This window comes from Monodelphis domestica, chromosome 6, assembly GCF_027887165.1.
Source record: "Monodelphis domestica isolate mMonDom1 chromosome 6, mMonDom1.pri, whole genome shotgun sequence".
NCBI classification, from domain to species: Eukaryota; Metazoa; Chordata; class Mammalia; order Didelphimorphia; family Didelphidae; genus Monodelphis; species Monodelphis domestica.
Genome location: NC_077232.1, coordinates 182,031,309 through 182,044,025, shown reverse-complemented (window position 1 = coordinate 182,044,025; position 12,717 = coordinate 182,031,309). Strand labels below are relative to the sequence as shown.

Sequence of the window (12,717 nt, the reverse complement as noted above, 5' to 3'; positions counted from 1 at the left end):
TTTTAGCCTCAAACTTAACCTTCTAAACAATAAGTATAGAGGGAGGGAAAAAAAAGCCAAGGCTTCCAAATACTAGAGGAGAGAAACAAGGTAATTAATTATAACTGAAAATGTTTATTCAGTGAAATTGGAAAATTATAACGGCTCATTTCTATTTCTTTACATCTTAGGCCACACACACCCATGTTTATTTACACATACACATATACCCTGGTAGCAGAGACAGCCTAGGGGAGTAGAAAGAATCCTCAAAATGGCAATTGCAAGTCTCGAACCCGACACTTACTGTATAAACATAAACATGTGGCTTCAAGACCTCTAGACCTTGATTTCCTCACCTGCAAAACGGGATTGACAATATGTGTACTGCTGGCTTCATAGGATTGTTATGAGTCTGATTTCATGTAGAATCTTAAGTCAGCAGAGAGACATTCACTTTTTTTTTTAATTGAGCCTTTTGATTGCCTTGGTCCAGGGAACTCCGAGTGAGGTAGGTCCCTCTGCCAATACAAGCCAGCTCCTGCTCTTCATGGCCAGCTGTCTCTTTTTCTTGTCAAAGAAAAAGGTACAAGGCTTGTGATATCATTGGCATGAGGTAGTGGTTCTCAAACATTTAATCCTTAAGAACCTTCTGCATTCTTAGAAATCACCAATGACTCCAAGAAGCTTCAACATGACTGGTATTTACTGCTATTTAAAGTATTAGAAATGAAAACATCTTCCTATTATTATGAAAGTGATTTTAACCTTGTGAACCCCATAAAAGGGTTGGGGGGACTTCCACAGGGCTCTAGACCACACTTTGAGCACTGCTGGTATATGTAGGGAATTTAGAGGATCAGCACCTTCTCTTCAGTTTATACTCTTCTAGAGTGTTAAGAGAGTTGCCAAGAAAAGGTTAAACAATTTACACAAGGGCAGAACTTGTACCAAGATCTGGATACCTGAAGACGGCTCTCTATCAGCTACCTCAAGTTGCCTCACATTATTTTTATTGGTATTATTATTATTTGGATAATAGTTCCAGAATAATTATGCTCATTTCCCTCACTTAGCTGAAGCGTGTGTAGCCCCCTTTTACACGGAGGCATAACAGAACCCTGGAAGTATTGGGTGTGTTGGCGTAGCCTGAGGTTACCCATCTACAACTTAATGATGGCACCAATGACTTAGGTCACAGGTTATTGGAATACAAGGAAAAACCTAAAAGCGTCATCCCTTTTGTTAGGATGAGAAACTCTCAGTAAGGGACTTCCTCTCACCAATGCAGATTACAACCTGTTTTAGGATGGAAGTTCTAAGGAGTTCCCTCCAGCATATCAAAGTCAAACGGCATGCCCCTGGGCATTCAGCTACCAAATGGACATATGAGAATGGATTTGAATCCATAGCTTCCTGACGGGCTGTGCTCAGGCTTTTATCCACTATGCCAAGTAGCCTCTTATTTCACAATCTTGTTTATAAAGAAACTTCCCCCCAAACATTTGTGACCTGAAGGCTTTTAAACTCAAATACTTTGAGAGCACTGAATTCAGTAGTTGAAAACTTTTGAAAAACTTTGTCTAGAGAAATGAAAAATTCTATGTACTTTGAGAGAAATCTAAAGCCCATTTTGAAATAACAATAACAATAATATCTTTTACAAAATCAAGAGGCCCTATCCTAACCACAGGGGGTGGATCATGACTGTAATTCCTAGCACTTCTACTCCTCTTATTTCTCTTTCTACCCCCATGCTGCATGTAGAAAGACAAATTCCACAATCCTAAATTGATTCCTATTGAATTGCATCTCTCTTTTCGAAGGGATATGTTTTTTCCCCTAACTTTGTCTACAATTAGAAAAATTATTTGATAGAATTAGGGTTTTTCCTCCCTTAAATCTCAGATTTCTACTTTGCTTTTCTTTTCATAGTTTTACACAGGCTGAGAAACGGTTGAAAAAGCTTATCAAATCAAATCCCATTCTCCGTTTTGTACGGAAAAGTTCTACTGACCCCACAAACCCATGGTGTTTACTTGGTTCTCCTCTTTGTGTTTTAAGTCAGTAAAAATCCTCAGCTTTGATGTTTAATTTACAAACATAATTTGGGTGTTCCCAAGTTCTAAAAGCAACACTTGAAGAATCTAATGAGGTCCCACCTTCCTTTCTGAGCTCTTGTTGTTGGCAGTAAGTCAAGTCACATGATTGAGACATAAAGAATGATTTGAAAGACAATTTATTTGCTAAAAAAAAAATCTCTTTATTCATCAGGCAAAAATCGGTGCCTTCTTTCGTCCCAAGAAGACACACTTAAGGGAAGATGCTCAGGATAGACTTTAATGTTAACATAGCTAGGAAGGGTAGGACGATTTAGACAAATAAAAGGAGAACACAAAAACTTTTCCTAAACCCTCCATGAGCCTCTCTCCTAGATTCAGTGAAGCTTACTGATCTGTCCTCATCACTTTCTATAAATTCAACTTTGTATATCCATCTGTCATTTGGAAATAAAGTTCAAAGCATCAGAGCCTCAACAAGCCTTTTTCAGAATGAGTTTTCCATCCACTTTCTGCACACTTGAAGTCTGCCCAAAATTTAACTGTAACTTAGAAAAGTTCCATGAAACACCACACATTCATAACCTTTTCGAAGGTTCATCGTAAGTCTGCCACACAGTTAATATTCCATTTCCTAAACAACCCATCCACTCCAATTATACTTCACATCTATGGTCCAGGTAACTTACCTCAAATATTGCTTTAGAGCACTTGTTATAGTTTTCACTTCCCAATCTGAGGAATTTTCAAGGTCCACTTCATTACATGTTTTGGCATCTAATGGGCAAAAATAGAAATTATTTTACAAATTAAATCTCATACAGAGAACCTTTTTACCAATCCACAAATGACCAGTTCTTATCAGACCAAAGTCAAAATAGTTAACTATCTGCTTGTCTACAAATGCACTGAATGCTCATCCTTTTTAAAATTTATTTTTAATTTTAATAATATATTTCTACATAAGTTTTCCAGTTACACGATCCATAGTCTTCCTCTCTTCTTCCCTAACTCTTCCCTGAACTGACAAGCAATTCAATCTGGTTATACATGTATTATCACATGAAACATATTTCCATGTTATTCATTTTTATGAGTAAATAATCTTATGAAACAAAAACCCCAAATCATATGCTCAAATACTTAAGTGATAAATCACATGTTATCATAAGCATTAAATATTCATTCTTAACAGGTATGAATCATTAAGAAAAAAATACTTTCAGAAATATCACAACAGGTAAAATTTTGGTCTAGTGTCATCAAGTTATTTGGAGAAAGAGGGTGGTCACCTACACCGTGGGGAAAATGGGAATGATTCAGTCACTGTGATACAATGAAAAGAACAATGGATAAAGAAGTCTGAAGACTTCAAATGTTCAAATCCCACCTCTGTGTATAATCTTGAATAAATAAATTAACTTCTTGGATCTCAGTTCCTCCTCTTTAAAATGAAGAAGGTGACTAAATACATTCTCAAGTCCCTGCCAGGTTAAAATCTATGACCCAATAATCTTTCAGAGATTTTCCTTTTATGAGAAATGTTCTAGCTACAGTTATGGCCAAAAGAATACAGTGTATTTATTTGAATTGTTTTTATTTGATAGAGGCATTCAGATGCATTAAAGTTCCCATCCCTTGTATCCTGACAGGAAATTATAGTGAATAAAACAATGACCATCAGATCAATAGCAAACATGGTGGAACTTGATTCTGTCATTCAGAGCTTTACACATTCCATGAACCAGACATCTCTTGAAGACTTAAAGCAAATTGGATCACAGGGCATTGTTTGTGACTCTATAGAAGCTAATAAAATCATCACAGAAAGAGACAGCATGATGTAGTGGAGGGACAACCTTCCAATCAGGAAGAAAGGATTATAAACCTCTGACATTTACTGGTTGGCTGATCTTCCACGGGCAAGTGATCTCTTCCCCAGGAAACACTCTATGACCAGCCATTATCGACAAGCTGCCAATATGTATGCTTTGAGGGAATTTCCATCTAAATGAGGTAGCATGGGATAGTGGAAGAAGAACTCATATTGGATGGCATATCTTCATTTTCTTGCTTGATCATTGTGCCTACGTGACCATTAACTCCTCAATTTCTTCATCCATAAAACAAGGTTATCACAATAAAATGATGTGATTAGACCTCTGAGATCCTTTCTAACATCAAATGTATAAAATCACAGATCTGGCCATCACCCAAAAATTATTACAGGTGTTAGTATTTCTGTATTTTTTCTTTTTCTTTTTTAAACATTTAACTATTATCTTAGAATTGACATAAGTCTCAGTTCCAAGGCAGAAAAGAGGTAAGGATTAGGCAAGGGGGGTTAAGTGACTTGGGTTACAAAGCTAAGAAGTGTTTGAAGCCACATTGGAACTTAGCATCTCTCTTCTCCAGGCTTGGTTTTTTCTACTAAGCCATCTACACCCCTCTGTATTTTGTTCTCTTGAGAATACATCTTCCTACCTCACTCAGGCTAAAGTGCAACAATCATTCAAGGGCCCTACCATGATGGGTACAGAAGTTGTGACCTGCTCTATTTCAGACCCGAATCATCAGGTAATCTGATGGCCGCCTATTCCCAGGGGTGCCCCATATTTGGTGCCGAACTCAATAAGTTCATCTGCCTTGCTTTAGCCCCTACTGAGGCTCTGAATGCTTTGAGTGATCCACCAGCTTCATCTTCCCAGAGTAGCAGTGATTACTGGCATGTACGGCCATACCCACCATTTCCATATTAATGTTACTGCTACTCATTCATGCAATAAACATTTTTGAACACCTACCACTGGAAATCAAATTTATATTCTCCCCAACCTACATCAAATTTTGTCATCATTCATTATCTAATTTGCGTTATGAGTGGCATGATTAAACTGGCTCTTCTTTTAATGAGCTTTAATGAAGTGTGTGCTCCCCCTACCACCAGCAACCCCCCAAAAAATGTTATTTTATTTAAGGCTTTTGAGTTTTGAACAAACAAGACATCCATGGCCATGAACAACACCAAGAAATCATGACCTGGGAAAAATAAAAATCCAAAAGTCTCTGAAAATAGAGGGAGAAATGAAAGAGAATAGGAAAGAAAGCCCCAGCTCCGTAACAGTCATTTTTGCATTAAAACATAGGACTGCAAATTACATTAGGCCATCTCTAGGACTCAGGGTGCAGTCAAAGCTGAAAGCAAATATTAAGTGAGCAATGGAGGTAGACTATGTCACGTAGCTCACTGAGATGCAACACACGGCTATGCCACATTGTGGTTCCACCAAGCAGAAACAGAAATCCATGAAATAAATCACATTTTTTCCATAAAGAATACTGGACTTTTAGGCAGGAGGCGCATGGTTTGAATCCTGTCTCTAACATTTACTGGCTTTGTAACCACAGGGAACTCATTTAATTAACCTCTGCTAGTCTTAGTTTCCACATTTGCAAAAAAAGAGGGCAATAATTCCTTATAGTATCCATCTTGAAAAGTTGTTATGAGGCTCAGAGGACATAAAATCTTTTCATCACTTGATAAAAATTTGAAGGGCCAATACAAATATTGACTATTTTTTGACAATATTTTTGGTTTCAAAGAAGCCAAATCATCTTTTTTTTTTTAATTTTAACTCATGGAATATAGGCAAAATAAGATTTCTGTGGAATGAAGAATAATGCTGAAGTAGAAGAGGACTCTGGTCTTGGGGTGAAACTGAAAGGACACCCACTCAATGTCATGCTTTGGCATTTTGAAAGTGAAACGAAAAAGGGAATGATGGTTATTTTACAGTCAAAATACCATCCATATAAGGTCAATTGCTCATGACTCCAGTTACTGTTTCAAGCACTTCAACATTTCTGGATTCCAGCGACTGACAAGCAATATGCAATAAAATACAACAATGGTAATTGACACTGATTACATTTTTGATCAGTTCGTACAATTCAGAACTCATTTGTTACTGAGCTTGTCAGACAAACCAGAGATACATTTAAAAAATCAAATTAAGCCCCCTGATTGAAGGTGCAGTCCTTTATAACTAGGACTAAATAATTCTGTTCTAAAGGCTTTGCCAAGCAATTACTTCTGTAACTGAATATTCTCTCTCTCATTAAATCAATTATTTAAATCTCATTTTAACATACAAGTCAGATAACATTTTCAATCAGCTAGCTAGCTACCAGCAAATCACCATCTTAAGGTCCAAAAAGTTTCTGAAAAGAAATCTTTTATATGATGTTCAGCTAACAAGTTATCATTCTGTTTGGCTTTGAAAACCATGCTATTTCTATGGAAAAATAAGCCTTCTTCTTGACTTCCTGGAATAAAAAGCAGCTGTCACATCAGCAGCTAATGACTACATGGTGTCTATGCTGCTAATCCACTATTAAATTTTCACTGTTTCCAAATAACTCAATCATTACCATCTCTCCTTTACAATCAGAAGCTGCATTTGGCTAGGTGGAATTTGTTGATAACATATTTGGCACTCCAGCTTTGAAATACATTCTAAGCAGTCATTCAGAAAGCTTGTTTTGCTTTTTAAAAAAAATGGAAGAAAAAATGATTTCATTCCATTTCTTGCAAGGAACCCAAAGTTAAAAGAACTAGCAGGAAACAAAAATAATAAGCACAACGAATTGATCTGCAGGACCTCAGGTTGAACATATTTGGGAGCTAGTTCCATGTGTGTAATTAACATGATCATTCCAAGGGAAGTAGAGATTATATGATTATTGGGCCTGGAAAGTCATCTCCCATAACTGCTACCACTGACATTTATCCTATTGTGAAGAACTCAAGAAGGCCATTGACTTGAGGTACTAGAAAAATATGCTTTAGGATCCAAGCCTTGCATGTGAGTCAGCTAGGTTAATGTATAAGAAACAGTAGGGCTTCTTTCCAAGCCCCACTTCCATTCCCACCTCCATGATGGTCTGGCGCTGGGGCTTCAAAATGTTTCCACAGCTAAAACAAACAGGGTAATTCTCATTAAATAAAGAGCCTCTTCTCAATTACTTCTGCTTCTTCCCCATATCTCTTCTTCTATTCCCCCTACTCAAACAAAAAACTTTCAGTCTCTTGGTTTAAAAACACAAAGAACTCACTAGGATGCATGTTGTTATTGTATCTTGTCACATAATTTTTAGCCTTCTCACCTAACCTATTCCCTGATATTTTCACACCAAAGGAAGAATGGAAGGGAAGAAGCACAGAAATGATGAGGATGAAAGGGCATTTATTACTCAGGTTTCATATTCTTAATCCATCTTCTCATGCTTACCTGCACCACCCCCATTTACCAACAAATGGTGACTCATCAAAGCTACAATATTTCTTTTCTTAGCCAATGGTATGTGGAGTATTAAAACACAGGTTTTAGGGGAGGATATAAAAGAAGCAGATGGGAGGATAAAGGGAAAAAGGGATGAAGTGAAAGTGAATAGAAGGAGATGTTCATATCTAGAGCTCAGGCATCTTCAATCCAAGAGATGGACCAGGCAGCTACTGTTGCCCCAGTTTACTGATGATAACAAATTTGCTTGTGGAAGGAACAAAGGGAAGAGAATAGCCTTGTTCAGGAGCAGAGGAGGAGAAGGGACCAAGAGTGAGAGAATAAAAAGCAAGTTTGGTGGGTGCTGAGGAATGAAGAGGTCTGGCAATTCTTTCTCCACTGCCCAACTCCACCCTCACCTTTTCCCTTCTCTCCAACTGCTAGCAAGCAGTTTAACACCTTTATGCTTCCAGAAAAATTCTACTACTAATAGTTGTTTTAAGTAGAGCAAGGATGGTTAAAAAATAAAGTGGAGATGGGAGAAACAGATATTTTTCTTGATTTTATTCTAAAAATGTAAATGAGGAAATATATACAAAGGCCATCAGGGACATATAAGTAAATTCAGCATTCCTCTCCAACTATAAATCAGTGTAAGTATTCATATATGGTACCCAAGGTACCGAAAACATTTAAACTAAGCTATATACAAATACAATAACTTATGCTGAAAGATTTAGGAATCAGACGTAAGTAAAATGGTAAGCAGTCCCAGTGGGAACAGCAGGTTATTAGGAATAAAAGGGTAACTAGGTAAAATACTTCCCTTTTAGTGGATGTATATGGCCATGGTTTTTATGTGTCCCATTAAAAACTGATGAAAATTTCATGCTTCTTCAAAGCAAAAAAATGGTTTTAACAACAACAAAAAAAAACATCCACTGAAAATGCTACTCTGAAATGAATATTTTAATGGAAGTCCAAAAATAAAATGGCCAAGGGTCTTGAAGATCATGGGCAAGTTGACAAAGATGAAGTTGGTGAAAGGATAATTCTTTGCCATGTTTAAAGTTAGATGACAATAAAAATCGCTATTAAGTAAATAGATTTAATAAATCCAAAATTGCATGATGAAAGGAGCTGGTGAGAGGCAAAACAACTATTTCAAGGAGAGGATGAAGGCATTAATGTCTACTGGAGAAAATTAAAAGGGAAAAAATCTTAAGAAATGAAATGAATGTAAGAACTTTATTTTGAGAAGAGCTATTTTTTAGTCAACAATGGTAAGGGCTTTAGTTAAACCTAATCTGCACTTTTCTAATATTGGTTTTTTCTCAAGTACTAAGGAATCTACAATTTTCTCACAGTCCTAAATAAAGGAAGCATAATATAGTAGCAAGAATAATGGACTTGGAAGTCAAGACCTTGTTTACATCCCATGAGTTTAAGTTCTGACACCTACTAGTTATGTGACAACGAGCAAGACACTGAACCTTTGGGTCTTAATTTCCTCATCTGTAAACTGGGGCTAATAGAAGCATATATCTCACAGATTGATATAAAAATCAAATCAGAAAATGCATGGGATGCACTTTTCTAAACTTTAAAGTATTGTGTAAATTGGTGGCAACTATATAGCTAGCTATGTAACTCTGGACAAATTGCTTATCTCAGACTCAGTTTCCTTACCTGGAAAATGGAATAGCACATATCTCAGAGGGTCACTGTCATATTCAAATAGGATAACCGAGGTCTTTGATGTGTCCACTAAAAGCAACCTAATCTAGCATATTTCCTGTTGATACAGTAATTATTCCATAACATCTTCCCCATTTGTTGAATGAAAGCTTTCTCCAATAAGACAATAGTCTGTGTCTTTCCTTTGTTTTTGGGCTTCCCATTTCTGTAGCTCATGGAAAATAAAGTTTCTTCACTTATCAATTTATGGGGGATTCTTCAAGGCAGCAAAGGAATACAAATACCACCCATTACTACACCAAAACAACCTGTAATATCACTCTTTAGGGTCACTGCAAGTCAGGGACACAAAGAAAGAAATCAATGTCAGATTTTGTGACAGTTTGGCACTTCGGAGGCTGCGAAGAAATCTTTGTTCAGACTATCCCTGAACATGGGGAGCTATGTAATAAAGCCACACTGAGTTTATCAGAGCAAATAAAATCCAAGAACGGGGCAAGGCATGCCTTACACATAGTAGGTGCTTAATAAATATTAACTAGACTGAAAATAGGGGGTGACTGGGGAAACTGGATCCCAACAGCATGTTTTCCATCCAACATTTCTTTCTGTTTTGATACCAGTATAATCTTCCACTTTGAATCCTTAGAACACAAATCTTAGAAATGAGGAAAAAGTGTTTCTAATTTTAAAATTAAGCAAAAGCAGATGCTGAAATCCCCATTAAACTCTTCCAGCTGCTACTGAACCACTGGCAACCTGAGTTCTATTTAATTTGGATACCACTAATGGTAAACGGGGAACACCGGACTGCCAAAATAGTATGCCCAAGTCCAACCAGAATCCAAAAATGCAAACGGCCCCTGAAGGCAGGCAGCACATTCTGACACAACTCTCTAGCTGGGGGACGAGCGAGTCTACCTTGTGGAGAAAGCCTCAGGAAAAGGCTGCTGCTTAGGAAGACCCTGATCCCAACACCCTGGATGTTCCTGATAAGAGGCTGGGGGGGGGGGTTATTCCTCCCGGGAGAAGCCCCCTCCCACAGAATCTTTGCTACAGGACCCTACAATGCAGGCAGATTTAAATGCATGGGCAGAATACCTGAGGGTGTTGTTAATATTGATTAATTAAAGTGAGATATCATATAAATTAATATTTAGCAAGGTCATTATGACAGATTGATGTGGTAGCCAGGCCCTCAAGCCGGATGCCTTATCATCACTCCAGAAGAGACAGCCTGTTGGAGGAGGGGGGGAAAGGGGGCCAAGAGGGGAGTCATACAGGTGGCACTGAATTGACAGTGGCATCTAATAGAAAAAGCGCTTTGTCATTCACATAATGTCTTGGGTAATAAAATGAATTCACTTTCTGGTTTCCTCTAGCCTGCCGTGCCAAAGAACACTGTGTTATCAGCACAGATGGAGCGTGCCTGGATCTGGAGAAGAGCCTGGTGCAAACTGCAAACAAGCCACTCTGAATACCAATGAAGCCCCAAGAATCAGCCCCTTGCTGTCGGAGTGACAGGTTTGGAAGCTCCATAAAAATGAACTAATCCCAGTGGTCTTGTCGAACCTCATGTACTGTCAGGACTCTGGCCAGGCAATCTGGAAGCCACGCAAATATTAGAAGCCTCGATGCCGTGGAGCGATGGATTTTCCTTTGGAGAATTAGGATCCTGGGTTCAGATCCTACCTCAACTTCTTGCTCTCTAGATGGTCTTGGGCAAGTTATTTAACCTCTCTGGCCTTTACTCTCTTTACTTGTGAAATGAGGATACTGGACTGAATGCCCACTAAAATGACCTAAACCACTGGCAACCTGAGTTCTATTTAATTTGGATACCACTAATGGTAAATGAGAAACACCAGACTGCCATACAAACAGTATGCCAAAGTCTAAATCTATGATTCTAGAGAGCAGTTTGGTGCAACTTAGAGCCATATTTGTAGTCAAGACACTGAGTTCAAATCTCACTCCTGTCTTGGCTTTTAGCTCTTTCTCTGTATAATGAAGAATTTGAATAAGGTGAATCTCTAATGTCCCTTCTAGCTACTGTTTTGGTAGAAGAGGTAAGGTAGGAAAGGGACCTAACCCATGGGCTAAAATTAATTTTCTAACCTAAAAGATGAGGAAACAGGGGAGAAGCACCACTGATGTAAACACTGATGCTCCCGTCTGATAACCAATCCGTCACTGCTCAAGACTAATGGTGCTTAGACTCTAAGAGTAATGAATGGCTTTCCAAATACAAATTCTATAACCATAGCAGCTATTACAAAATTAAATTCATAGAAACTAATAATGCATGGTAAAAAAGGATTATAAAAGAGGCATACCCATCAACACACTCAGAAGTCTCTGGACCTTTGAACTCACCCCCACAACTCTGTACAGTCCTTGATCATTTATACCTGAGTTGGAGACAAAAAAAAAGTTAGCAAGACTATATTATATAATATCTCTATATTTTTAAAAAAAACCAAAATGCTTTCATCACTAAATAATTAATTCCAGAACATCAAACATTAGCAAAACTTTGTCAAGACTGAAAATAAGGCATGTGACAAAAACAGCTGTCTAGCAATAGTACTGGGCCATAAACTGTGATTGGAAAATCATTTCCTATTTTTATAAAATGATTTGCCCTTCCTCCTCATCTTCCCTCATTATAGTATCCCACACCATTTCCTCCTCCTGTTTCTGATGAGTGCCCAGCCCTCTTCACCAAGACCTACATGCATTCTTGCTGATAGCATAATCAATATCCATCCTGTATTCTCCAGCAGGCTGTGCTCACACTCAGACCTTCTCTCTGTTAATCTCTCCCAGACTAGTTCTGTTTTGCTCTTTACAAACACTCCCAAGTCTCCCCAACTTTAAAAAATTCTCACTAAAATTTTACCTCCCTTTCTTGGACAAACTCCTTGAAAAAGCTATCTATGATCATTATCTTCTTTCCTTCTCCTCACTCTCTTCTGACCCCATGTTGTTTTTAAACTCTCACCTTCTGTCTCAGAATCGATACCATGTATTGATTCCAAGGCAGAAGAATGTTAAGGGTCAAGGGGATTGAGTGACTTGCCCAGAATCAGTTAGCCAAGTGTCTGAGACCAAATTTGAACCCCAAACCTCCTTGTCTCTAGGTCTGGTTCTTAATCCACTGAGTCACTTAGCTGCTCACAAGGTAAAGATTAAAAAAAAAAGAAGTTACCAATGATCTCTTAACTTAATGGCCTTCTCCTTCTTGACCTCTCAGCATCACCTAACAGTGTTGACTATCCTGTTCTCTGAGATATTCTCCTCTCTGAGTTTTGGAGCACTGTCCCTCTCTTCTTTGTTCTCCTATTAGTCTTGGTATTCTTTTCATCTTCTTCGTTGATTCATTATTGGCATGATTTCCACCAAACAGGGGAGTACCTCAAGGCCCAGTCCTAGGCCACTCCTATTCCCTCTTTATCCTCTCCTTACTCTTATAAACTTACCATCTCAATGCTGATGACTTACAGATCCATAGACCCATCCTTAGTCCCATTCCTGACTTCAGGCCCACATCATCAGCTCCAAAATGGCGGTCTGAATGGCATCTCAAACTCACCTGAAACCCACTCCACCTCCAAATTTCTTTGTTACCATCAAGGGCCCTACTATCCTTCCAAGCACACAGGTTTGCAATCTGGTATCATCCTCAACTCTTAACT

The 12,717-nt window shown here is 38.2% G+C and overlaps 1 protein-coding gene across 1 annotated transcript in view; it reads right to left on the bottom strand.

The window, feature by feature from the left end:
* ARHGAP10 (Rho GTPase activating protein 10) overlaps window positions 1–12,717 on the bottom strand; it is a 385,966-nt gene that overhangs the window by 139,435 nt on the left and 233,814 nt on the right. The window contains exons 14-15 of the mRNA XM_007496250.3: window positions 11,356–11,430; window positions 2,729–2,816 (exon numbers count right to left, since the gene is read on the bottom strand). Of these exons, the coding sequence (XP_007496312.2) occupies window positions 2,729–2,816; window positions 11,356–11,430 (163 nt within the window). The remainder of the gene's footprint in view (window positions 1–2,728; window positions 2,817–11,355; window positions 11,431–12,717) is intronic.